The 22,708-nt window shown below is 56.6% G+C and overlaps 1 protein-coding gene and 1 long non-coding RNA gene across 2 annotated transcripts in view; both read right to left on the bottom strand.

Annotated features, from left to right (window-relative positions):
- KCNK9 (potassium two pore domain channel subfamily K member 9) overlaps positions 1 to 7,199 on the bottom strand; it is a 97,300-nt gene extending 90,101 nt beyond the window's left edge. The window contains exon 1 of the mRNA XM_005904047.2: positions 6,917 to 7,199. Coding sequence (XP_005904109.2) covers positions 6,917 to 7,199 — 283 coding nt within the window. The remainder of the gene's footprint in view (positions 1 to 6,916) is intronic.
- A 6,931-nt stretch (positions 7,200 to 14,130) lies between these two features.
- Positions 14,131 to 22,066, bottom strand: LOC138990771 (uncharacterized). The gene is made up of 4 exons (XR_011466871.1): positions 21,685 to 22,066; positions 19,881 to 20,009; positions 19,240 to 19,303; positions 14,131 to 15,827 (listed from the first exon to the last, which is right to left on the bottom strand). It is a non-coding gene; the product is annotated as an uncharacterized lncRNA (long non-coding RNA).
- Positions 22,067 to 22,708: the final 642 nt, after the last annotated feature.

Genomic DNA, 22,708 nt, shown 5'->3' with positions numbered 1-22,708 from the left:
TGCTCTCGCTGCGTGATCAGACCTGAGTTGGAGAGCACATGTGCATGCCAAAACTGCTCAGGGGAGAGGGGCCCAGCTTATGAAGGCATTATCGAAAGAAACTCAGGGGCCCTGGGACCAGTTCCAAAATCCCAAGACTGTTTTAGGACAGGAAGGAAACCAAGCTCTACTCAGCCCTTCCGCCAGAGAACTGGTAAACCACAGGGTGGGCGCCTTCAGTTTGAAAGGGAGACCCTTCTACAAGCAGAGGTCCCAGAGTGAGGGCAGGCAGGAGAAGGAAACTCTGAACACAATCCCTCAAGGAAGTGAATGCCAGACCCTCCCGGCCCCTGCACATGGGTGGCAAGGAGGAGGATGTCCATCAGGTGGAGGAGAAGACCCTCAACCAAGCTTTCACATCCCAGACCCCGCTGCCCATGGACTCCCTCAAGTGCCCACTGCCTCTGCTTCTGCAACCCAGGGGCCTGCCTCCCTAATCTCAGTATTCCACTCATTTCCTCCTGTGCTTTCCCTGGTCCTCTAGCACAGCTGGTGTGACTCAGAGCACAGGTCAGCTGCCTGGGGCTGGCTGCCTGTCCATCCTGGCTCCCTGTGCCCATCACACTCTGGACCACGCCACATGCCTCCTGCTCCAGACCCACCGCACTCTGGGTGCTGAGTTCTCTCTCCTCTTCTGGCTCTGGACCCCCAAGTTCGTTTCTAAATGGAGACCTTCTGGTCCCTCGTCAAGTGACCACCATGGAGACTGGCCAGTCCTTTGAGAGAAGGCCAGTCCTCGACATGCAAACTGCTTTTCCCTGTGGAGGGAATAACCTCCACATTCATCAAGGCACACACACTTCATCACATGTGAAGTGATGAGCTCCCTGTCACGAGAAGCATTCAAGAAAAGGCTGGCTGATGATGCAGGATTCAGGGGGCTGACAATGTTCTGTCTCTTGAGCTCAGTCCTGGTTGCATGGTAGGGTTTGTTTACAGGGATCACTGAGCAATACATTTGTGATAGGTGTGCTTTTTCATACAAATGTCTTAAAATTTTTCAAATTAAAAGTGACTGAGATCTGCCGATCATCTGATGGGAAGATGAGGCTGGAACAACCTGAAGATCTCCTGCCATCGAGGCATTAACACTCACTGAGCCTGCTGGGGTGCCATGCACCTCCCCCCCACAGCGGCCGCCACCCGACTCTGCACATGGGAGCAACTAGGCACCATCCCACCGGTAGAGGAAAGCGTGAACCATGAACAGAGCTGAGTGAGTGCTCTGAGCAATGAGGAGTGAGTGAACAAGCAAGCGAACAACAGCACGGAGGAAAGGATGGATGAACACGTGGGTGTGTAGGGTGTGACACACGGGTGCAGGGAGGACGTCGGGGATGGGCAGAGACAGGTGTGAACACAGGTGCATGGGGATGGGCAGGTGCAGGTGTGAACACAGGTGCATAGGGACGGGCAGGTGCAGGTGTGAACACAGGTGCATGGGGATGGGCAGGGACAGGTGTGAACAGGTGCATAGGGACGGGCAGGTGCAGGTGTGAACACACGCATGGGGAAGGGCAGGGATAGGTGTGAACACAGGTGCGTGGGGATGGGCAGGGACAGGTGTGAACAGGTGCATAGGGACGGGCAGGTGCAGGTGTGAACACATGCATGGGGAAGGGCAGGGATAGGTGTGAACACAGGTGCGTGGGGATGAGGGGACAGGTGTGAACACAGATGTGTGGGGACGGGCAGGTGCAGGTGTGAACACAGGTGCGTGAGGACGGGCAGGGCAGGTATGAACACAAGTGCATGGGGAGGGGCAGGTGCAGGTGTGAACACAGGTGCGTGGGGACAGGCAGGTGCAGGTGTGAACACAGATGCGTGAGGACGGGCAGGTGCAGGTGTGAACACAGGTGCGTGGGGATGGGCAGGGCAGGTGTGAACACAGGTGCAGCGAGGTCTTGGTGAGGGAGGGCATGGGGTGGGCAGGTGGAGATGTGGACGCAGGTCCACAGGGGCGGATATGTACATGGAAGCCTGATTGACCTCCTGCCCCAACTTTCCCAGGCTTAGCTAGTGAAAGTCCAGGCTGATGAAGACAACAGGTGTCCAAACACGGGGTCTCAAGCTGTACCTGCCATCTCGAAGCCCTCAGCGTGGTGGTGTCTCTTACACCTCAGGAGAGCCATCTCTGTCTCAGGTTGCCCCGAGTCAGGGAACCCACCCCTCTGCCTCCCCAGGACGTGTACAGACAGGCCGCGTTTGCTGAAGGGCCAGGGCCACAGGGCGCAAGGCCAGGTCCAGGCAGCCCTGGGAGGCGGAGCTCAGCACGGCCTGTCATGCAGCCACACCCAGCCCGCTGCCACACACAAGGTCACGAGGAGACCCCAGCCCTCCCCTCCAGCCCACCGTGTGTGGGTGGCCAGGCCTCCACCTGAGTCTGGCTGAGCAGGATTGCTGGAGGCAAAGGGAGAAGCAGAAGGACACAGATGGAACATTCCACAGGCCCGTCCCTGGCTCCTGGTGGAATCTGTACTTGGAGCTGGCAGTGAGGGGATCCTGACTAGGAGTTCTGGGCCCTCTGCCCCAGTGCACACTGCCTCCTCTGGGCCTCAGTTTGCTCATCTGTAAAGTGGGGCAATGCTCCCTCCTACCTCAGGGGTGACGTGTGTGGAAGCTGTGTACTCAGGGGTCCTGCTCCCATCCAGGGTCCTCCTGGAGGTGCCCACTCCATGTGAGGCTCTATATGGGCCCCAGCATGCCAGGAAAGACACACTTCCCCTGGGGCAGAATAAATGGCATCCACAATGCTAGAGCTGGAGGAGGCGCTGAGGGCAGCGGCAATGAGGGGTGGAGAGGAAGCCAAGTGTCCTGGAGGACGAAGGCCAGCAGAGACTCACCAACTCAGGGTGCCTGCTAGTGGCACGGGAAGGGTTAAGTGAGTTCAGCTGTCCCTGCGTTTCCCACTGGACGGTACCCAACTGTGTGGGTTTCCAGCCCCGCTCCTGCCTCAAGGCCAGACCTTATCTTATCATCTTAGACGGTCCCAGAGCCTCAGAGGCAATACAGGCCAGGCAGGGGCAGCACAGCGAGGCTGTGAACTATGGACAGAACACCGCGCCAGGAGCACCAGAGGATGACGCGGGAAACACTTGCCGCCTGGCGAGAACTCTGTTCAAGGTCCTGTGTGTGAGCAAGGAAAGGGGATGTCCCACCACATTCTCAGGGGACCTCGAGCAGGGACAGTGTCCCACTCCCCACCAGAGACCCGCTCCCTGAGCCGATCACCTTGGTTCCTGCAGCAGCCACCCCGCCTTTAGCTAGGGGGATCCCCCCACCACGTGTCAGTCTCCCCTCCTCCAAACAGCAGCAAAAACATAAACCCACGTCCTCCACTCCCTCCTTCCCCTGTGAGGACCAGTTTTTAAATCGTCCTCTTAGATCCTCCAAATGAGATCAGAATTCTAAGCACAGTTTCTTCCTTAATGATCCCGAAGGTGGTAACAGCTTAGAACACAGATGTGAAGAGTCTGAAGAGAAGTGTCGAGATTCCCGCTGCTGTCAGGTGTAGTAGCTGAGTGTGGGACATAATTTTGGCCTCCAGCGCCTCCGTAGGAAAAGCACAAGTTTGTTGGGGCTCCTTCCCCACCCAGGCCTTAGCCCCAGCAGAGCAACTCAGCCCAGGCACCCTACAGCCCTGCCAGGCCGAGTCCCACCACTCCTCCCGACAGCCCAGGAAGCGGAGTGGGAGGGCGTCCAGCCCTCCTGCGAACCAGACAGGCACGGCAGGGTGTGCAGAAGGATTTTCATCTTGACGTGATGGAGAGTTCCAAAGCCTAGGACTTGCCAAATTTAGAACCAACATGATCTACTGGGCAGTAGCTACAAGTGCCACAGACCTCAGAAGCAGTGAGCAGGGACAGATGGCACCCAGACCTGGATCAACGACGGAAGCGAGTCTGCCCTCTCAAAGCCAGTGTGACCTGTGCTCGTCCCTCCTCGGGACAAAGTTGGCTGAGTCTGGGCCTCCCGGGACAGCAGGGGCTGTGGTCGGCGTGAGAGCCCAGCAAAGCCTCTTACGAAGACGGCGGCCACGGATCCAAGGCAAAGTGGTCATTATACGTGTTCTTAAAATCCATTTCACCGAGGGCGCTAATAAGTGCATCCATCCGGGAAGCAGGGTTCATTAGCAGAGCGGGAGCGGGTGCGGGTGGCGCCTGCCCCACCTTGGAGGCTGGAACTAGAAGTTGGAGCACACAGGCTCAAGAAACCGCTCAAGGTGAGATGAAAAAGAATCCTGCGAAGACGCACCTGACTCATCAACATCACCATCTGATAGGAGATGGCTCCTCAGAGGGCCTGGCTTGGGGCTGGGTTTTGTTCTAGGCCTAGGAGAACCTTAATTTACTATTAAAAAAAAAAAAAAAAAAAACAGAAATTAACTAGAAAGGTGCTTGGTTTCCTGCAAATGCGAGCTCTTCAGAGCTAAACAGCTTCTTAGGGGAGAATCTGAGGCTGATGTCAAAATTCCTGGATTCTCACCTACTAACTGCAGACAGCACTGTACCAGGTGACTGCACTGGCCACTGGCCCTTCAGAATCACCCCCGTAGGTGTTCCCAAGTCACAGTCCTCCTACAGGTGGGGGTAACTGAGGCTAGGAGTCAGGAACCAGCCCACCCGACGTGCGCCATGGTCTTCCAGGTCTGACCGGCCTCAGGTTCCAAGCCTGGTCAGTGGGCTCCAGCTTTGGCATCTTTCCACGGCAGGGAAATGCTGTTAGGACAGTCTTGTCTTCCTAACCTTACACATATATTCCAACCTTTCTTGCTGGAAAATCAGTTGGAAATTCAACAAAAGAACTGAGAAAACGTCACCCAGTCATCAGCGGCCCCTTCTCCTGTGCTGACTGGAATCCCACCCGCACCTCTGGCTAAGATCCACTCGGCCACCCTGTCTCGACTCTTTGTCTTTGGAGCCCGAACTGTTAGAAGCACATGTCCAGAACCACCAATCAGAATCAATCAGTGCAATTGACAAGAACCTGATCAGGTAAATGGACCATCTCTGGGTTTGATTTGTAACTCCAACCACCATCTCACCAAGGCTGCAATTCAATTCTCAGGACTAGCCCAAGCGAGGTATCCTGGGCTCCTGTCACTCCTGGAGGCGGGCATGCCCGCAGGTTTTATCTCTTTTGAGTCTACATCACCCAAGGCCCTTCCAGGAATGATGAGTTCTTCCCCTCCCCCGGGGCGGTCGGTTGTGGGGTGGGGGGTGCACATTCCCACAAGCAGGCCCCTGCCCCACAAGATTGCCACCCTGCACATGTGTGTCTTGGCCACAGCTCACGCTGAAAGTTTAAAGACAGAAATGCTGGCCGGCTGGCCCTTTCGGGAGCTGGAAGCACAGGGTGGGAAAGGAAGGACTTTTCTGTGTTTTGGCCACAGGGCCAAGGGCGTGTGGCAAGAGGGAGCAAAGCTGGTTCTGCTGACAACAGAAGGACGATTTCCTTCTGAAAACATAGAAACCTACACCAATGAATTAAACATTTCAAACAAGATGACTCTCTACAAAGTCTTTTCAACCAAGAAGGAAAGACAAGCCGTCCTGTGCTGGCGCTTCCTGTTGCATATGGCACTGAGAAATACTGTTTTTGCAGCATGCAGAGCTTTCCAGAGAAAGGAAAATATCAAGGGAAGGAAAAATCAGAGAAAGAGGTCCAGAGAAGTCAGGCAGGAGGGATAATGAGAGGCTGGGGAGAGAAGGGGCCTTTGCTCAGGGCGCAGGGGCACAAATACATGGAGGGGGTCAAAAGAGTGATGGCCGTGAGCCAACGCGGTGGCCCCGACAGGTCCAAGGGGGTGGCCGTGGAGAGGCTGGAAGCCACGCTGGGACAAGTTGCAAACCAGAGACGCCACCCCTACCTCCTGCCTCCATGGGGAAGGGTCCCCACCTCCACTGGGCTACAGAGACCTACTCCTTCCCCCACCTCTCCAAGTGTGATAGACACAGTTCTCCAAACACCTAGGCCTCGGTGGGGGTCCTGCCCTAGGAAGCCCCCAGAGACTGCTTGGTGGGCAGTGCCTTTGGGCTCAGAACCCACAGGATGTACCAACTGGACTCTCTCCCTGAACCGGGCCAGAACTTCCCCAGCTTCTCAGCAGTAAGCACACTTGCCTCACCCACCCTCACAGCCCAGGGGTGGACTGGTCCTGTCCCCACCCCACCCCAGCCCCCCCCCTCCTAGAGCCTTTCAGAGGGCTGTCACGGCCCCCTAGTCTCCCCCCAACCCCCCGCCCTCCACATCACCAAACAGCAAACTCTCTCCTGCCAGGGGCCTGGCACACCCGGGCTCCAGCCCTGGAACAAGAGGAGCCAGGAGGGAGGAAAGCTAAGATGTGGGCTCGGAGAAGGCTGGCGAGGGTCAGCGCCTCCCACGCTCCAAGAGCAGTGCCCGGGCCATCTGAGTCGGTCTCCGCGCCGCGAGTGCCAAGCCAGCCCTCTCCAACTCCGGGAGAGGTAGTAAGTGTAAGGCTTGGAGCCCCGCGCAGCCCAGCCCGCGCCGGGGCGGTGGGTGGGTGGGTGTCTGCTACGGGATTATTCTTAGCGCTCCACTCTCTTCGCAAAAGTGGCGCCTCCGCCCTCTAGGCTCGGCACGCTCGCTCCGGGCTCGCTCGCCCGGTCCAGACACCGGCGCGGAGGAGAGCCCCGGGTGGGGTCCGCGAGGGGTGAGGCCGGCGAGGAGGCGCAGGAGAGGCGGGGGGCTCCCGGAGAGGAGGGGGCGCTGCGGGAAGGGCCCCCCTCCTCGCGCCGGCGACAGGCGGCGTTTAACCCTCGGCGCCCCGCACCCAGCCCTGCGCTGCGCGCTCAGCCGCCTCCCCGGACTCCTCCCGGGACGCGGGGAGCCGGGCGGCGGCGCGCCCAGCTCTTACCTATGGTGGTGATGACCGTGATGGCAAAGTAGAAGGAGCCGGCGAATTTCCACTGGACGCCGGCGCGGTGTGGCTCCGACTGCAGGATCACCAGCTCCAGCTGCCGGTAGTCCTCGCTGCTGATGTTGTACTTGCCCTTGATCCGGATCTCCTCGGCTTTGAGTTTCTCCTCCTCGCGCATCTCGTGGTCCGACTCGAGGGCGTCGAAGACGGCGGCGCCCACCAGCAGGTAGGTGAAGGTGCAGACGATGAGGGACAGAGTCCGCACGTTCTGCCTCTTCATGGCCGCCAGCAAGGAGCCGGCGCGGGGGGCATGTCCCGCAGGCTCGCAGCCGCGCGCGTCCCACTGCAGCGCCCGGCGGCCGCCGCCGCCGCCTCCTCCGCCGCCGCCGCCGCCTCCAAGTTGTAAGCGGCGGCGGCAGCAGCAGCAGCAGCAGCAGCAGCGGGGAGGCGGGGGGCGGGGAGGCTGGGGGGGCCCCCCTCCGCCGGGGCCGCCACAGCCGCTGCCACCGCGAGGCGGCTGGCGGGGCAGGGGCGGCGCGGGCCCGGGCTCCGGCGAGAAGGCGGACAGGCACAGGAGGCTGCTGGAGCGCCGGGGCCAGGAGTCCGGGAGCCCCGACACCCTGCGCCAGACCCGGCCAAAACAGCCCGCCCCACTGCGCAGGGCCATGCACGGCGGCCCCGCCGGGCACCGCGAGGGCCTCGCTGCCCTCCGCACCCCGCCCCCCGCTCCCGCCGGAAAAGCAGGGGCGGGAGCGGGAGCCGGAGCGCGGCCGCCGGGGCCCGCGCCCCTCCGGGTCCGGCTCCCGGGAGGCGGCGCCCAGCTAGGAGCCCGCAGGTTTGCGCGCGCCCCGCGGGACCTCCTTCCCCCTTTAGCCCTCCGCGCCCCCCTTTGAAGGGGGGTGAAAAAGTTTGCGAAGTGGCTGCGTCTCCGGAGTCCCCAGCGATCCGGGAAGGGGCCGAGCAGGTGCAGCGGGCCGGGCGGCCGGCTGCCCGGAGGTCCGAGCGCCCTGCGTCCACCCGAGCGCCCCGGGACGCGGCGGGGTCCCCGCCAGGCGTCGGCCGTTCTGCGAAGTTTGCTGGGCTCAGCCCCCGAGGCGCGGGAGCGGGGCGCGGCCCCCGGGCGGCAGGGCCCGCGGCGGAGCGGCCTCGGGGGCGGCCGGGGGACGGCGCGGCGGCGGTCGGCCAGTCCGCTCCTCCGGGGGCGGCGGGCGCGGCGGCGGCGGCGGCGGGAGGGGTCCCGCGGGCCTCGCGGAGATGCGGGGTGGGCGCGGGCGCATGAGCCGCGCCGGGGTCGGGGCCCTCCGGCGTCCGGGGAGGCGGCCGCAGCGCTGGTCTGCCTGGAGCGCTGCGTGCGTGCGCGCCGGAGGGAGCCCGAGTGTGTGTGCGTGTGTCTGTGCGTATGTGTGCCCGTGTGAGTGAGTGTGTGTATGCGCGCGCGGGCGCGCGTGTGTGTGTATGTGTGTGTGTGTGTGCGCGCGCGCGGGCGCGCGCGCGTGGCAGCCCGGCTCCGGCGGGAGGGCCACGGGGGGCGGGGGCCGGGCTACGCTGAGGCCTGGCCTCCCTTTCTCCTTCCCCCCTCCCGCAGCCTCTTGGGTGCGCCACCTCCCGCCTGGTCCCCAGCCAGCTGGCGAGGCAGCCGCGGCGGCGGCTCCCGCTGCAGACCGAGCGCGGCGCAGGGCGCACGCGGAGGGGGCCGGGGAGGGGCGCCCGGTGGCACCGGGGAGGGGGCGGAGGCGGGCGGAGGGCCGGGTGTCGCCTGAGTGGGGGTGGGGGGCGGAGCGCCGACAGGATTTGGCAGGGGGATGGGAGGATAAATGAGGCTTCTCAGGCGGCTCGAGTCCAGCTCCCCGAGAGGCGGAGAGTTTGAGAGACCCGGGCTCGGACGCAGAGACGGCATGCAGCCGGAGAAGGCAGACAGGCAGCTTAAGGGAGAGGAGAAATCCAGCGGAGAGTGGGAGCACGAGGGGCGGGTCCGCGGGCGCCCGAGGGGAGCGCGCCGCCGCTCGCGGCTTCCCCCGGGGTCAGCCACCTGGCCGCGGGCGTGTGTCATGGGTCTGGATGCACCTCCTCTTGGCGCGCTGGGATCCGGAGGACCGCGTCGGATCCGGAGGGTGCCGCCGGCCGGTCGGCCCAGCCCCGGCCGGGGAGCGCTGAGGATTGCAGGAGCCGCGGCTCCTGGGATGGGGCCCCTGGGGAGGACGCCGCTTTCCCCCGTCCGCTTCCTGTTGCTTTTCCGAGAAACACTCCTTAGTTCCCCTAGGCTGGGCGCGGGGTGCCCCCGTAACTCAACCCTGACCCTCCCCGCGGCTCTCCGCCCCTCGCGACGGCGCCTCTCCCGGCCAGCCTGGGGAGGAAGCCCGGGACTCGGCCTGGGCGCAGCTGCTCGCTGAGTCCAGAGAGGAGCCCTCGCTCGCCTCGACTCGCCTTCTGTTTCAGCCCCCTTTGCCCTCTTTCCCACCCCAGTCTTCCCTCAGGTCGTCGAGGGAGTTTTCCTCGATCACTAGCCCCTTTAATAGCCTTTTGAGCAATGAAGCCCGAAGGGGCAAGCGGGAGTCGCGGAGACCCCTGGGCGCCCCTTCCCTTGGACTTCGGCCAAGAAAGGGGAGACTTGAGGGAAGGGGCGCCTCCCCCGGGCGGCGGGCTAAAAAAACGGAGCAGAAGCTAGCCATGGACTCTAGGCCAGGGAATTAAACTCAACCCTCGCTCATCTCGCTCCAGGAGCCCAGATCCCTGCAGAGCATCCCCTCGGGCCGTGCTGGGCTCCCTGTTCACAGGACTCAGGATCAAGAGAGTGTGGGGACCCACGGAGGCTCCCCGGCTGGAATGCTGTCAATCACATTTTGGGGACTTGCGGGTGGTTGTGCCCCGGGCGTGCGTACCGGGGAAGGGAACCCGCGCTGCGGGCGACGTCTGGGCCGCTGGGTCCCCTCTGGGTCCGAGCTCGCCCTCGGGCGCGGGGGCGGGGAGCCCCACCCGGTAGCGGGCGCGCTCCCCAAAATTCATTTTGGAAACCGAGGCCCCCGCGCTCGGCGAATGAGCCTGACCGCCCGGTGAGTCACCGCGAGCGGGCGACAAGGATTCCCAGCAGCTGGTAATTAATTGCGCCGTGGCGGCTCGGCCCACGGCGGAACCCCAGCCGGGCCTCCCGCCGCGCTGCCGCGGCGCCACCCCTGAGTCACAGCCGTCGGGCCCACGCCGTCCGGAAGCCGCCCGGACGCCACCAGGGGGCAGCGGACTCCGACCCACAGGTCGCCCGGTTTGAGTCAACCCCTGGAAGGAAAAGTCCAAGTTGTCCCCGCTGGCAGGTGCGGGAGCGGGGGATGGAAGCTGTCCACCCACGGATTCCAAGCTTCGTAGGGAGCCACTTTTATTCAGTTTACAACCTTTCAGGCAAACGGAGCAGCCTTGTGTGCAGCATTGGAAGGGACCTCAGAGACGAACTAGTCAGAACCGCTTGTTTTACAGATGGGAACGCTTCCACCTGTAAATTGCTAGGCAATTCGGGTCCAGAACCAGCACTGAACTTCCTCCTGGCTTCTGTCCTGCATTCCTTCAAGGACCTGGCTGGCCGCCGTCCGACCCCAAGTTCAGTGCCACGAAGAGCCCCAGACCACTCCCAGACAAGGGTCCTTCTTTCCTCTCCCCTTCCAAATACAGCCTTTAGACTCCAGAGATACAAGCCTGGGAGCCGGACCTCTGGAGGGTTCTTGATTGGGGAGAAAAGAAAGAGGAGGGCTCCCTGGTCTGTCCCCCCAGCACCCACACTGCCCTGTCCTGCCATGGTCTTGACCTGCAGGGGGAGGTGAGCTACCTGGAGCAGAGCCTGGGTCTTGACACCTTCCCTGACCCCAGACACTTATCCCCGCGGCAATCACTCAGCTGTAGCCCTGTGGGTTGCTCAGTCCAGAAAGCAGGCTGCTGGACGTGGGTCTGCAGAGACCACCTCCCTCTTTGCCCCGTAGTCTGGGAACACCAACTCCAGCTCAGCCTGGAGGTGGATCCAGATCCCAGGTGTGGCCAGTCGGCCAGGTTCCCCTAGCCCGCAATGATTGGCTGGGCGTGGCTCACCTCCTAGCCAATGAGAGCCCAGGGAAAGCATTTCTTGAGGAGCCGCTCAGGTCTTGAGGGTGGAGGAACGCTGCAGGCCATCTCCCCGGAGCAAATGCTTCATTCACTGTTTGGTTTAGGCCACTGTGAGTTGGTGCCCAGGAGACCTGTGCGCTGGCAGCCTGTCTGTGCTCCTCCGGGGAACTGACCCTGGGCCTCCCTGGCCATTAGTGTCTTTAGTAAAGCCAGGTGTATCTGATTAGATAATAGATAATATCATGGTTTTATAACTCTGCCTACTTGTTTTCTCGGTTCTCTACACATGGTGAGGTGTCCAGAGCCCCTGGGGTTAGAATCACTACCCTGCCTCACCCAGGGAGGCCAGCCAGTCAGGTGGACCTCACTTCCGGTCCAGCGCCCCTTCCCCATCAACAGATGAGTCTGTGGGTGGTCCCGCCATGGGGCGGGGCCAGTGCCCAGGGCAGCGGCCTCTTCCAATCCTCACTCCTCCCTGCCTTTGCTCTTGCTGTTCCCTCCACCTCATTACCGTTTCATGCCCCTTCAGGCTCTCCTCTCCTCGTCGTCAAGATCCAGCTCTGGCATCTCCTCCAGAAGCTTCCCCTGTCCCCAGGCTGGATGAGGCAGGCGCCTGCATCCCTGCGCTAACTTATATCCCGTGACTCCTTCAGTGCCAGTCACACCACCCCTGCCAGTCAGTGAGTTCCTTGAGGGCAGGAGCTATGCCAGCATCAACTCAGTCACACGGGACCTGCCACACAGTAGGCTCCTCTGTCCGTGGAATTCTCCAGGCGAGAATACTGGAGTGGGTAGCCATTCACTTTCTCCAGGGGATCTTCCCCACCCAGGGATAGAGCCCAGGTCTCCTGCATTGTAGGAAGATTCTTTACCATTTGAGCCATCAGGGAAGCCCCAAGGTATACAATAAATGTTTGTTAAAGACTAAAGAGCAGAGTTGAATTCATGTGCCAGTAGGTCTGAGGTCACTGCCCCAAGCGGGATCTCTCATAGGAGGGCAGGAAGAACTAGAGGCAAAAGAGTGAAAGGGGGAAAAAAAAGCTATGCAGATGGCAAAGGTGGTTACCTGCCAGGACCCCAAAGTGCCCAAGGTTTAGGCGTGACCCTGATGCCCCTGGGGGTCCAGTGCAGTGAAGGAGAAAGAACACAAAAGACAAAGGTGGAAGAGAGGGCAGGAGGGAACAGGAGCTCAAGCAGGAAGCAGTGAGCTCGGAGAGGGGAGTGGCGCCAAGGCTGAGCTCACTGATGTTAGCATACGGGCTGCCTTCCCTTGACCTGGGCCTGCGGCAGACATTATTAATCAACCCCAGCCCTGTCTTAGGTCAGGATCTGTTGTTACAGCCTGAGAATCTTGAACACAGGTGCACACACAGGGTTCATTCTGGGCTCAGTACTCCCCTGTTTCCTTTCAGGGCCATCACCAATCTGGCCCCATGGCAAAGGAGAGTTTACACCCATTGTAGGAGGACAGAGGGGGCCATGAGAAGCTCTTGATTGAGAGTGGCACCACGATAATGGTGTATGGCCCCTGCTGTGATGGTCCCGAGGGAGTCTTTCTCGAGCACCTGCTGGGTGTTCAGCTTGAGCTGGGGCACCAAGTACTCATGTTGACCCTGTGAGGCCACCGGCATCCCATTGGCTGGTGATAAGGCCAAGGCTCCACACTTGGGGCAGTGACCATGACTGCAAGTGCTTGGTGGAACGTGCTAGGAGCTGGGAGGCCATGCCCTTCTCTTCCAGCCCAGGCCGCAAGGCTGCGAAGGAAGAGGGAGGGTCAGCCCAGTCCTTGGTACCCAGGAAGGGCTCACAGTGACTTCACTGGCTCTGTGATTAGACCCAGAGAGGCCAGGGCCAGCCGCAGGGCTGATGTGGCGAGAGTTGGGGAAGGAGGGCAGGAAAGGGGCCCAGGGTTTGAGACACAAGAGGCAGAGCCATGACACAAAAGGGAAACTGAGGCTGGGCCTGGCTCAGTGTGCCCAGAGGGTTCCAGGAGGTCATATCGGGGGCCAGGGAGGTTGTTCAGAGAGTGAACTGTCACAGCCCATGAGCTTCTGGTTGTTGGACTTCCAGCTTCCCTGAATATTGATCAGCAGGTGATGTGAGGACGTGCGCCCCAAACTGGGCAGGGCTCCTCCTTGAGACGTGGGCCCTAGGAGGTCTCACATGAGGTTTCTGAGCCCCAGCGTTCTCCGTGTGCAGTGGGGTCTCAAATTGCGGCTGTGTGGGCAAAGACGCCTAGGAGATCACACTCTATAAACTGTTGCAGGAACAATCGGTGTGCGGAATCAGAGCTCCGGATGTGCCCCCAGAGTCAGAAGACTTTTAAGAGTGGGAATTTCATCTAGTCAATGAGGAGCCGGCCAACGCTCCCTGGGACTTGGGCTGACATGCGAATGAGGGCGGAGGCAAGGCCAGGCCAAGGCCCCTTCCTTCAAACCAAGGACGGCCCCCAGTGCCCGCCGCACTCACATGCCCTTGCTTTACTGGAGGAAACGTGATTAATGGATTTCAGGCTTCTTAATGCGGCCTGAACAACTGCCCAGCTCCATACCTGATCCATAAATAGCTCCATCGCTTTCCCCACGGAGCCTCAGCACTGCCAGGATCAATCAGGCCATCGGCAGAAGCTTCACCAGCTGACAGCTCCCGAGGGGGACAGATGGAGGAGCCCAAACCCTGTGCCCACCAGGAGGGTCTCATTAACTGAGGCCAGGGCAGCAGGGCCAGTACCTGCAAGAGGCTGTTCCCAAACCAGGCCCAGGAGATGGGAGGGCGCGTGTCCACGCCCACAGCGGGGCTCCTGGGCAGGGGGAGGGGCATCCTGTCCCCGACCTCCGCTGCTGGGTACCCAGCGCTTGGCAGAGCAGAGGCTCCTGGGCGTTTGCTGACTAGATTAATGAAATGGATTTGAGAACGACATAGCGGTGGCCAGGAAATGGCATCGGTGACCTTTCTCAGTCACCTCCTCATCACCCAGGGCCTGAACTAATGGTTAAACACCCATAGAGAGACGTTCAACATTTGTTGAACCCAGCTCTTCTCCTTCATAATAAAAATGATAATATAAATAAAAATAAGAAATCTAGAAAAATCTCCTGCTGTTAAGAATAAACAGAAACAATAGTTTATGGAGAATGCTCTAACCAAGGACGTTGAGAAAGCCTGAACTTGGGTGTGAGACAGGATCATTTGATGCGGTAATTGCTGTCGTTGGACAGGAACACCCAAAAATTGTCCAGCATGGGGAAGGGACAGAGCCGGGTGTGGAAGTCCAGCTGGGGACCATCTCCACGGAAGCAGCCTGTCTGCAAGGTGCACACGCAGTGTGACCAGCTCTCTCCCTCATTTGCAATTCTCCCAGGTGGACCCTAATGGTACTCGATGTGGAACAGCCTTCTGAGTTCGGTGGCTGGGATCCCAATTCCAGGTTTGTCGTCTCCACCTGCTGTGACCGCGGGCCAGTGAGTGACCCCAGGCCAGTGAGTGACCCCCTCTGTGCACCCCCGGGTTGGTTGGCAAGGGCAGAGGTGCCCCCATCCGTCCAGATGCAGTGCAGGCAGGCTTGTGCGGTGCCCGTGGGGGGCGGGGGGCACGCAGTGTGAGTCCACTGCCCTCCTCTCTGCACCGCCCTGCCCGCCGGCCGAGGAGCTGTGCCAGCCACCACACGCTTGCGGTGGAGACGCTGCTCACAGCCAGCTACCCCGGTGGGAGCTAACTTTAGCCCAGTCACACGGCGCCATCACTGTCCCCGTGCCGAGAGCTTACAGGTCCCTGAGGAAGGTGTTTAAATATTTTTCCTTTTCCGAAGCCTGGTTCTCGCCTCTGCCATTTTCACCTTTGTGTGGCAGAAGGTATTTTTGCAAACGCAGCCAAGGTGGCAGCAATTTCGCAGCAAGAATGCGGCGTCCCTGTACGCACCGCTGCTATTTGGGGACTTGCAGGTGTATCCTGTATATCATTACAGGGCTCGTCACCCTCTCAAGGGAGGGGAGAGAGGGCAGGGTGCCTCCTCCAGGGAGCCCTCCTGGCTCAGGCCAGGTCTAGGGCACGGCCCGTGTGCCCCTGTAACAGTCCTGACCTCAGCACGGTTACTCCATCCTCTGCTTTGCTCCAGGCCGCGAAGAATCCCAGGCAAGGGCTTGTCTGACCTGAGTCCCAGCAGAGTAGGGCTCAGGAAACATCCACAGAGTTTAATTACCACCCGGGGGGCTCTGCAGGGTCTGGCGCTTCAGAGGGGCTTTCTCTGCCCCTGAGCTGCTCTCTGTCCTGACAGCACTTGCCAGCCTGGGGGCCTCCATGCCAGGAGAGGATTGGGAGTTTGTGATGCAAAGTGAACAGGAGATGGCAGGTCTGGAGTTGGAGACCTGTGGGTCACGTGGGGGTGTGGGCACCCAGACTAGCCTCAACTCTGGCCCTCAGAGGGCTTCCTGGCAGAGGGGACTTTGCCTGCCAGTCCCCAGGCTGCGGGACAGGCTGATGGTCCTCCCTGGTTCTGAGCGTGGAGCAGGCACAGCGAACGCTTTGAGGATACACGTGTTGTAGAGCACTGTTCAGGGCTTGATTCTCTTCCCACGGTGCCGGAAGGGATTTGACAAGTCAGGAGGTGGCAGCCCAGAGAAGTCCAGGCACTTATGGGAGATCACAGAGTCGTCATCGTCACCAGGGCTGGGACACCATGCACCTATCAGGCCCCCAAGGTCAGGTCTGGCTCCCATCCCCTGGAGGGTCTCCAGGGGGTCTACACAGTTTGACAATCCAGCTGTTGCCTCCAGGGGTGTTAGGGAGCCAGTAGCAAGGTCCCTGCTGTCAAGGAACAGTTGTCCTGCTGGGAGAATAAACAGTGAACCAGTTAACCATCAGGGTAAAGCCAGGAGTGGGTGACTGGGACGGTGAAATGTGGGCTGGACGGAGGGACGTTAGTGGGGGTGGTAGTCAGAGATGGAGCACCAAAGAACTGATGCTTTTGAACTGCGGTGCTGGAGGAGACTCTTGAGAGTCCCTTGGACCACAAGGAGATCAAACCAGTCCATCCTAAAGGAGATCAAACCTGAATGTTCATTGCAAGGACTGATGCTGAAGCTGAAGCTCCAATACTTTGGCCACCTGATGCAAATAGCTGACTCATTGGAAAAGACCCTGATGCTGGGAAAGATTGAGGGCAGAAGAGGGTGACATAGGATGAGATGGTTGGATGGCATCACCGACTCAATGGACATGAATTTGGGCAAACTCCTAGGGAATATGAGGGACAGGAAGGCCTGGCATGCTGCAGTCCATGGGGTCACAAAGAGTCAGACACGACTCGGCAACTGAAGAACAATTCAGGGATGGCACTGAAACAGAGGCGTGAACGACATGTTCAGATCCAGGAAAGGGCATCTAAGCACAGGGAGCAGCCTGTGCAAAGGCCCTGGGGCCAGGGGAGGGGTCTTGGCTTCTTCAGGGAAGAGCCAGAAGGCAGATGTGACTGGGATGTAAGCCTGGGGGAAGTTGGCACAAGGTAAGTTCAGAGGGCAGGGCTCTGAGCCTCCAGGGGGACGGGAGGCCGGACCAGATCATGAAGGTTCTCTGAGGCTATGGGAGGAAGATGGATTTCACCGGTGCACTCACGGAAGTCTATGTGTGCACTGCGTAGGGAGGGAGCTTAGGCACACCCCCTCATTGGATGGTGTGGGGCAGCCCCTTCCTGCAGTATCAGCCCCTCAGTGTGCCTGGGGAGCTCTCCAGCCTGGAGGTGGGGGCGAGGATCAAAAGCCATAAGGTGAGCCAGGCACCACACCAGCAGTCTCTGAGCTTGGGGTAGGGGTAGTGCAAGCTGCTTGGCTACAGAGTCGGATGGTCCTAGGTTGACCTTGGGCCTGTTACTTCACCTGAGTCTCAGTTTCCTCATCTGTGAAATGGGGACATGGTATGTTTTGCCCTTAGCAGAGTCAGTGGCACAGGCAAGCAGTGAAGGAAGCCGAGCTGGTCGTGTTTGTCTCTGTCTCCAGCTTTGAACTTCACTCTCTCATAAGCTGGACTTCCCTGGAAGCTCAGATGGTAAAGAATCTGCCTGCAATGTAGGAGACCCGGGTTCTATCACTGGGTCAGGAAGATGCCCTGGAGAAGGGACTGGCAACCCACTCCAGGATTCTTGCCTGGAGAATCCCATGAACAGAGGAGCCTGGCAAGCTACAGTCCATAGGATCTCAAAGAGGCAGACAACCAAATGACTAACACTTTCACTTTTTTTCACTCTCATGGGCTACTGTTTCTTCTCTAAGTGCAGGGGCACTGTTGACTCCTGCATGACTGTCCTACGATTTTGAACCCAGCAGAGCAGGGGCTGGAACAGGAGGATCATGACATCAGAAAGGAAGGGCTGGGGAGTGGAGGACCAGAGAGAAGGCTAGAGAGCCTGGGGGCATCAGAGAGAAGAAGGGGAGATACAGGAATCAAAGGGGTGGGGGTGGGGGCAGATCAGAAAGAAGCGGGGAGATGCTGGGCAGGGCTGATACTATTGGGGTAAGTGTCCCTGACTTCGGTCCAGATGAACTCCTCTTTGGTGTTCCCACCCCAGTGTCTCTGTCTCTCTCCCAGACTTCATTTTAGAATCTGAGGCCAGAATAGAGCTACCGGTGTTCATTCTTTCTTGACACAAGTGTCTGTTAAGCATCTACTCGGCCGGTTCCTGGTCCAGGCCCTGGAGGCACAGAGGTGCGGTCAGGAAGCTTACACGTCACAGCCCAAGGCGCCGTGTACGTGCTCACCTCTGATCCCGCATCCACAGTGCTGTCTACAGCTCAGCGCACCCACCCTGCGCCCTCCCCTGTGCAGCCGTGCTTGGCCATACTGACCCGTGGTCTGGCCTGCACGGCAGGCGTCTCAGCCGTTGTGGAGAGCATCGGGAGAAGGGTCAGGCCAGCCTCTGGGGCCAGGCCTCGCTTCATCTCCTGTCCATCTGCCTTTTCTGAGCACGCATCTTTGGCAGCAGGATTTGACTGAGTATTCGGTTTCCACCTGCCATCCTTCCTTCCCTCTCTCTTTCACTTAAGTGGGACCACGGTATGATGGCTCTCCCAGCTCCCTCCCCGTTTCCTCTCAAAGTGACTGAGCACTGTGCGTATTCAGTCATGTCGACTCTGCATCCCCTGGACTGTGCCCGCCAGGCTCCTCTGCCCGTGGGATTCTCCAGGCAAGAATACTGGAGTGAGTTGCCATTTCCTCCTCCAGAGGATCTTCCCGACCCAGGGATCAAACCCTCATCTCCTGTGTCTCCTGCATTGGCAGGCGGATTCTTTACCACTGAGCCACTTGAGAAACCCCTCACTTAAGCGTCCTCCCTAGTAAATTTCTTGTGTAATTAGTTGCATTGCAACATCTGCTTCCTGGGGGACCCAGACAAACATGGGGGTATTTTGCTGATAAAGAAAAATCATACCACCTGGGTGGGAGAGGTGGGGGGAGGGGCCAGAGCCCGACAGGAGGGAGAGAATTATACCTGGAGAGTGAGAGCATCCCATATCCAAATGGCTTCTGAATGAGTCAGATAGGGTGGGTTATCCAGCAAGTTATGGACTGAGTGCTTGTGACCCTCCCACCAGATTCATTTGCTGAAACCCTAACCCTCAGCGTGATGGCACTTGGTTGTGGGGCATTTGTGGGGGGTAACAGGTTTAGATGAGGTCCCAGGAGTGGGGCCCCCAACGGGATTAGAGTTCTTACAGAAAGAGGAGGAGACCAGAAACCACCTCCCCTATGGCCGCCTCAGCCACGTGAGGACAGGATGAGAACGGGCCATCTGCAAACCAGGAAGAGGGCCCCTGCCAGGCACTGAGCCTGGGCTCCCCAGCCTCCAGAGCTGTGAGGGCTAAGTGTCTGGTGTCACCCTCACTGTCTGCGGTATTTCCTTACAGCAGCCTGAGCTGACTAAGACACATCAGTACCAGAACAATTTTTAAATGAAAAACAAAATCAGTCATTCAGATCACAAAGGCTCATCCTGCTCATGTTGAGTTGACAGTAGCTCTTCGCACTGGTCCACTGAGACCCAGGCTGGCAGACACTCGCCTGCCCTAGGCTCCCATGATCCCTGACAGGGAGAGGGAACCTGGCAGATCTCACCACGGTCCCAAAGGCTTCTGCCCAGAAACCTCCTCTATCACATCTGGAGGCCACGCCAGTGGACTTCTGTCCACTATCATGCCCAGCATAGACCTTCCCCTGAGCATCCTGTTCCCAGGTAAGTTCCCGCTCACCTGTGAAGCCGAAGGAAGATTCTGCGATGACACTTTCCAAATTCTCGTCTATTCCCTGCCCCTTCTGAAAAAAAAAAAAAAAAAGACTCAAGAGAAGACTCAAATCTGGAAATAAAAGAGACAGGACAGAGCCCAGAGAATGAAGAAAAATGAAAAGGGAAAGACATAGTGAGCAGCAGACCTTGATATGCGGGTAAATTAAACAAAAATGAATCAGGATAGACCTGTCTCAGACTGTGCCATCTAAGTGCTAAGTAAGGGTTCCTGAAATTGAAGGTCTGTACTGGGAGGAAAAATTCTAATGATAGTCTATTTACAAAAGTCATAGCTCAGCAGTAGCTATGAGTTATGGCCGGGGGAGGGGGGGCGCAAATGATAAACTTTGCAAGGATCTCATCTTGGAGGGGAAGGGGAAAGGAAGAAAATAAAAGATGTCTGGAAGGGTCATCTTCTTAGACTGAGGGGGAATAATTAGCAGAAAAATAGAACATCTTATTGTGTAGAATAGTTGGTGTCTTATTTTCAAAGCAGAGAGATGTGGGAAACGGAACCATCAACGCAATGGAAGGAATCTTAGGGTCTATCCGCTTGGGTGAGCATAACAAAATACCAGTCTTGCCACAGGCTTGCACAACACATACTTGTTTCTGGAGGCTGGAAGTCCAGGATCAAGGGGCCTGCAAGACAGGTTTTGTTCTGAAGTCTTGCCTCTCAGTTTGCGACGGCTGCCATCTTGCTGGGTACTCACATGACCTCTTCTTTGGGCAGTGCTGGAAGGAGGGGCAGGAGAGAGAGAGAGAGTTCTGGTGTCTCTTCCTAGAAGGGCACTAATCCTCCTGGATCTGGGACCCATCCTTATGACATCATTTAACCTTAATTACCCCCAAGAAGCTCCATCCCCAAAACAGCTACTCTGAGAGTGACTGCTTCAACATATGAATTTGGGGGAGACACGTGAGAGAAGGGCCTACTTGGGGACTTCCAGATTAAGAAAGGGGAAGATGGAAGGAACAGCAACTTGATCAAGTCATCAAAAGTGAGGAAGAAACAATGATACAAAATAATCAACAACAGCATCTCACAGGAGCTACATTATATATGTAAGTGTTCGGACCTTCAGTGGAAAGCATCGAGTTCTCCCGTGGAAGGATAGACCCTGTCACACTGGGTTCAACACACAACAGGAAGGCAGGCCAGTTGTCAGCTGTTTATTAGAAACACACTTGAAACAAAGTAATATTTTATATATTTAAAATAAATTGCTGAGAGGGACCTCCCTGGTGGTCCAGTGGTTTAGAATCTGGCTTGCAACGTGCAGGCTGGATCCCGGGTCGTGAACTAGGATCCCACATCCCACACAGCAACTGAGTACACGTGCCACAATGAAAGATCCCGCATGATGCAAGGGAGACTCGACACAGCCAAATAAATATTAAAAGATAAGATCCATTTCTGGGAAAACATCTACAAGGATAAAGCAGATGAAAACAAAGTATCAAGTAGGACTGGCAGATATTAATTTCAACATGGTTTAAAATAATTGTATATGATACGTTAGAATGTTATACAGTGAAGTGCTATGCGGTCATAAGCCTGTATTTAAAAACAACAACAAACAACTACTTATCCAAGTGAAACCTACTAGTAAAGGAAGGAGAACCTGAGACAGGTAAAATCATAGTGAGAAAAAACTGCACCTTTTTGTGAGAAATGGACAAGAGTGTTAGAAATTAGGAAGCAATTGGAAGTTACGAGGCAATCAAATATATTGCATGGCCATCGACTCGATCTTAGTTTGAACAAATCAGGTTTTTAAAAGTCATTTCAGGAACAATTAGGGAAATTTGACTATGGATGGAGTTCTATATTATAGAACATCATCGTTATTTTCTCAGGTACAGCAACAGTTTCATGGTTAAGTAGGGAAGAGGCAAACTAGTGTCTAGGGGTGAAATGAAGCCTATAATTTAATTCTAAATACCGCAGTAAAAACAAACATAGCAAAATGTACAGCTATTGAATCTTGGTGATGGATGCTTTTATGTGTTATCTCTCTGCTTTTATGTATATTTAAAATTAAAAAACAACAAAGTAATAACAGAATTGAATAATGCAAATCATAACTGTGAATGGATATATAACATACAGTTTTATACATTTATATATATGTATATATATATATATACATTTTAAATCAAATAGTGAATCCCTGTTTATGTGCCCAAAGGTCACTGAAGAAAATCAGGATATAATAGGCTCACAAGAAAATATTATCAGATTAAAGAACATAAGAGTGAAGTTTTCACAGGCCTCATGCTCCAGCCATATTCAATAGAGGGAAAGTGTTAGTCAATCGTGTCTGACTCTGTGACCCCATGGACTGTATAGCCTACCAGATTCCTCTGTCCATGGGATTCTCCAAGCAAGAACACTGGAGTGACTTACCAGAGTCTCCAGGCAAGAATACAGGAGTGGCTTGCCATGCCCTTCTCCAGGAGAACTTCCGACCCAGGGACTGAACCTGGGTCTCCCACGTTGCAGGCGGATTCTTCACCGTCTGAGCCACCAGGGAAGCCGTGCATTGCAAGGTGGAATCTTAACCCCTGGACCGCCAGGGAAGTCCCTAGTACATGTTCTGACATTTTTTTCCTTGTTTCTTTTCCCAGGTAGTATGTAATTTCTCTTTTGATTTTCCTCTTCAATCCGAGAGTTATGCAGGACTGTTTTACATTTGCAAACAAAGTGTGTTTGGCTCCCTTATTAGGGGTGAAGGTTTCACGTTCCAATGGAGGGCATGTGGGTTCGATCGCTGGTCGGGCAGCTAAGATCCCACATGCCTTGCCACCAAAACAAACAAAAAACAGAAGCAATATTGGAACAAATTCAATAAAGACTTTTAAAACAGTCCACATCAAATATGTACGTATGTATGTATATATACATACATGCTAAAGTTAACACAGCTTAGAAACACACAGCCTGACATACTTCCATTAGAGGGGCAAAGACTAAACATGGCATCATTTTTAGTGCTTGTTTCAAGCAATTAGGAAAAGAAACAACAAAAGAATCAATAAAAAGGGAATTCATAAGGTTAAGACCTGAAATTGATGGAATAGAAAACATTTTTAAATAGTGGGAAGAATATATAAATGTAAAAGCTTGTTCTTTGAAATGGCTAATAAAATAGGAAAAAAACCCTCGTGAGTCCAATTATGGAGAATGGAGAGAGAGAGTAAAATTAGACAAGATTAGGAATGAGAAGGCAGACATACCAATATAACTACAGATACAGGGGAGATAAAAATAATTATGAGAGAATATTATATGCAACTCTGTGATAACAAATTGAAAACCTCAGGGAAATGGATGATTTCCTAGTAAAAGTAAATTACCAAAATCAGTCCAAGAAAAAATGGAAAATTTTAATAGACCAATTACCATAGAAGAGATTAGAAGGTGATTGGAG

This window comes from Bos mutus, chromosome 14 (genome assembly GCF_027580195.1).
Source record: "Bos mutus isolate GX-2022 chromosome 14, NWIPB_WYAK_1.1, whole genome shotgun sequence".
NCBI classification, from domain to species: Eukaryota; Metazoa; Chordata; class Mammalia; order Artiodactyla; family Bovidae; genus Bos; species Bos mutus.
Note: the sequence above shows the minus strand (reverse complement) of the source record. Positions and strands in the feature narration are given on the sequence as shown.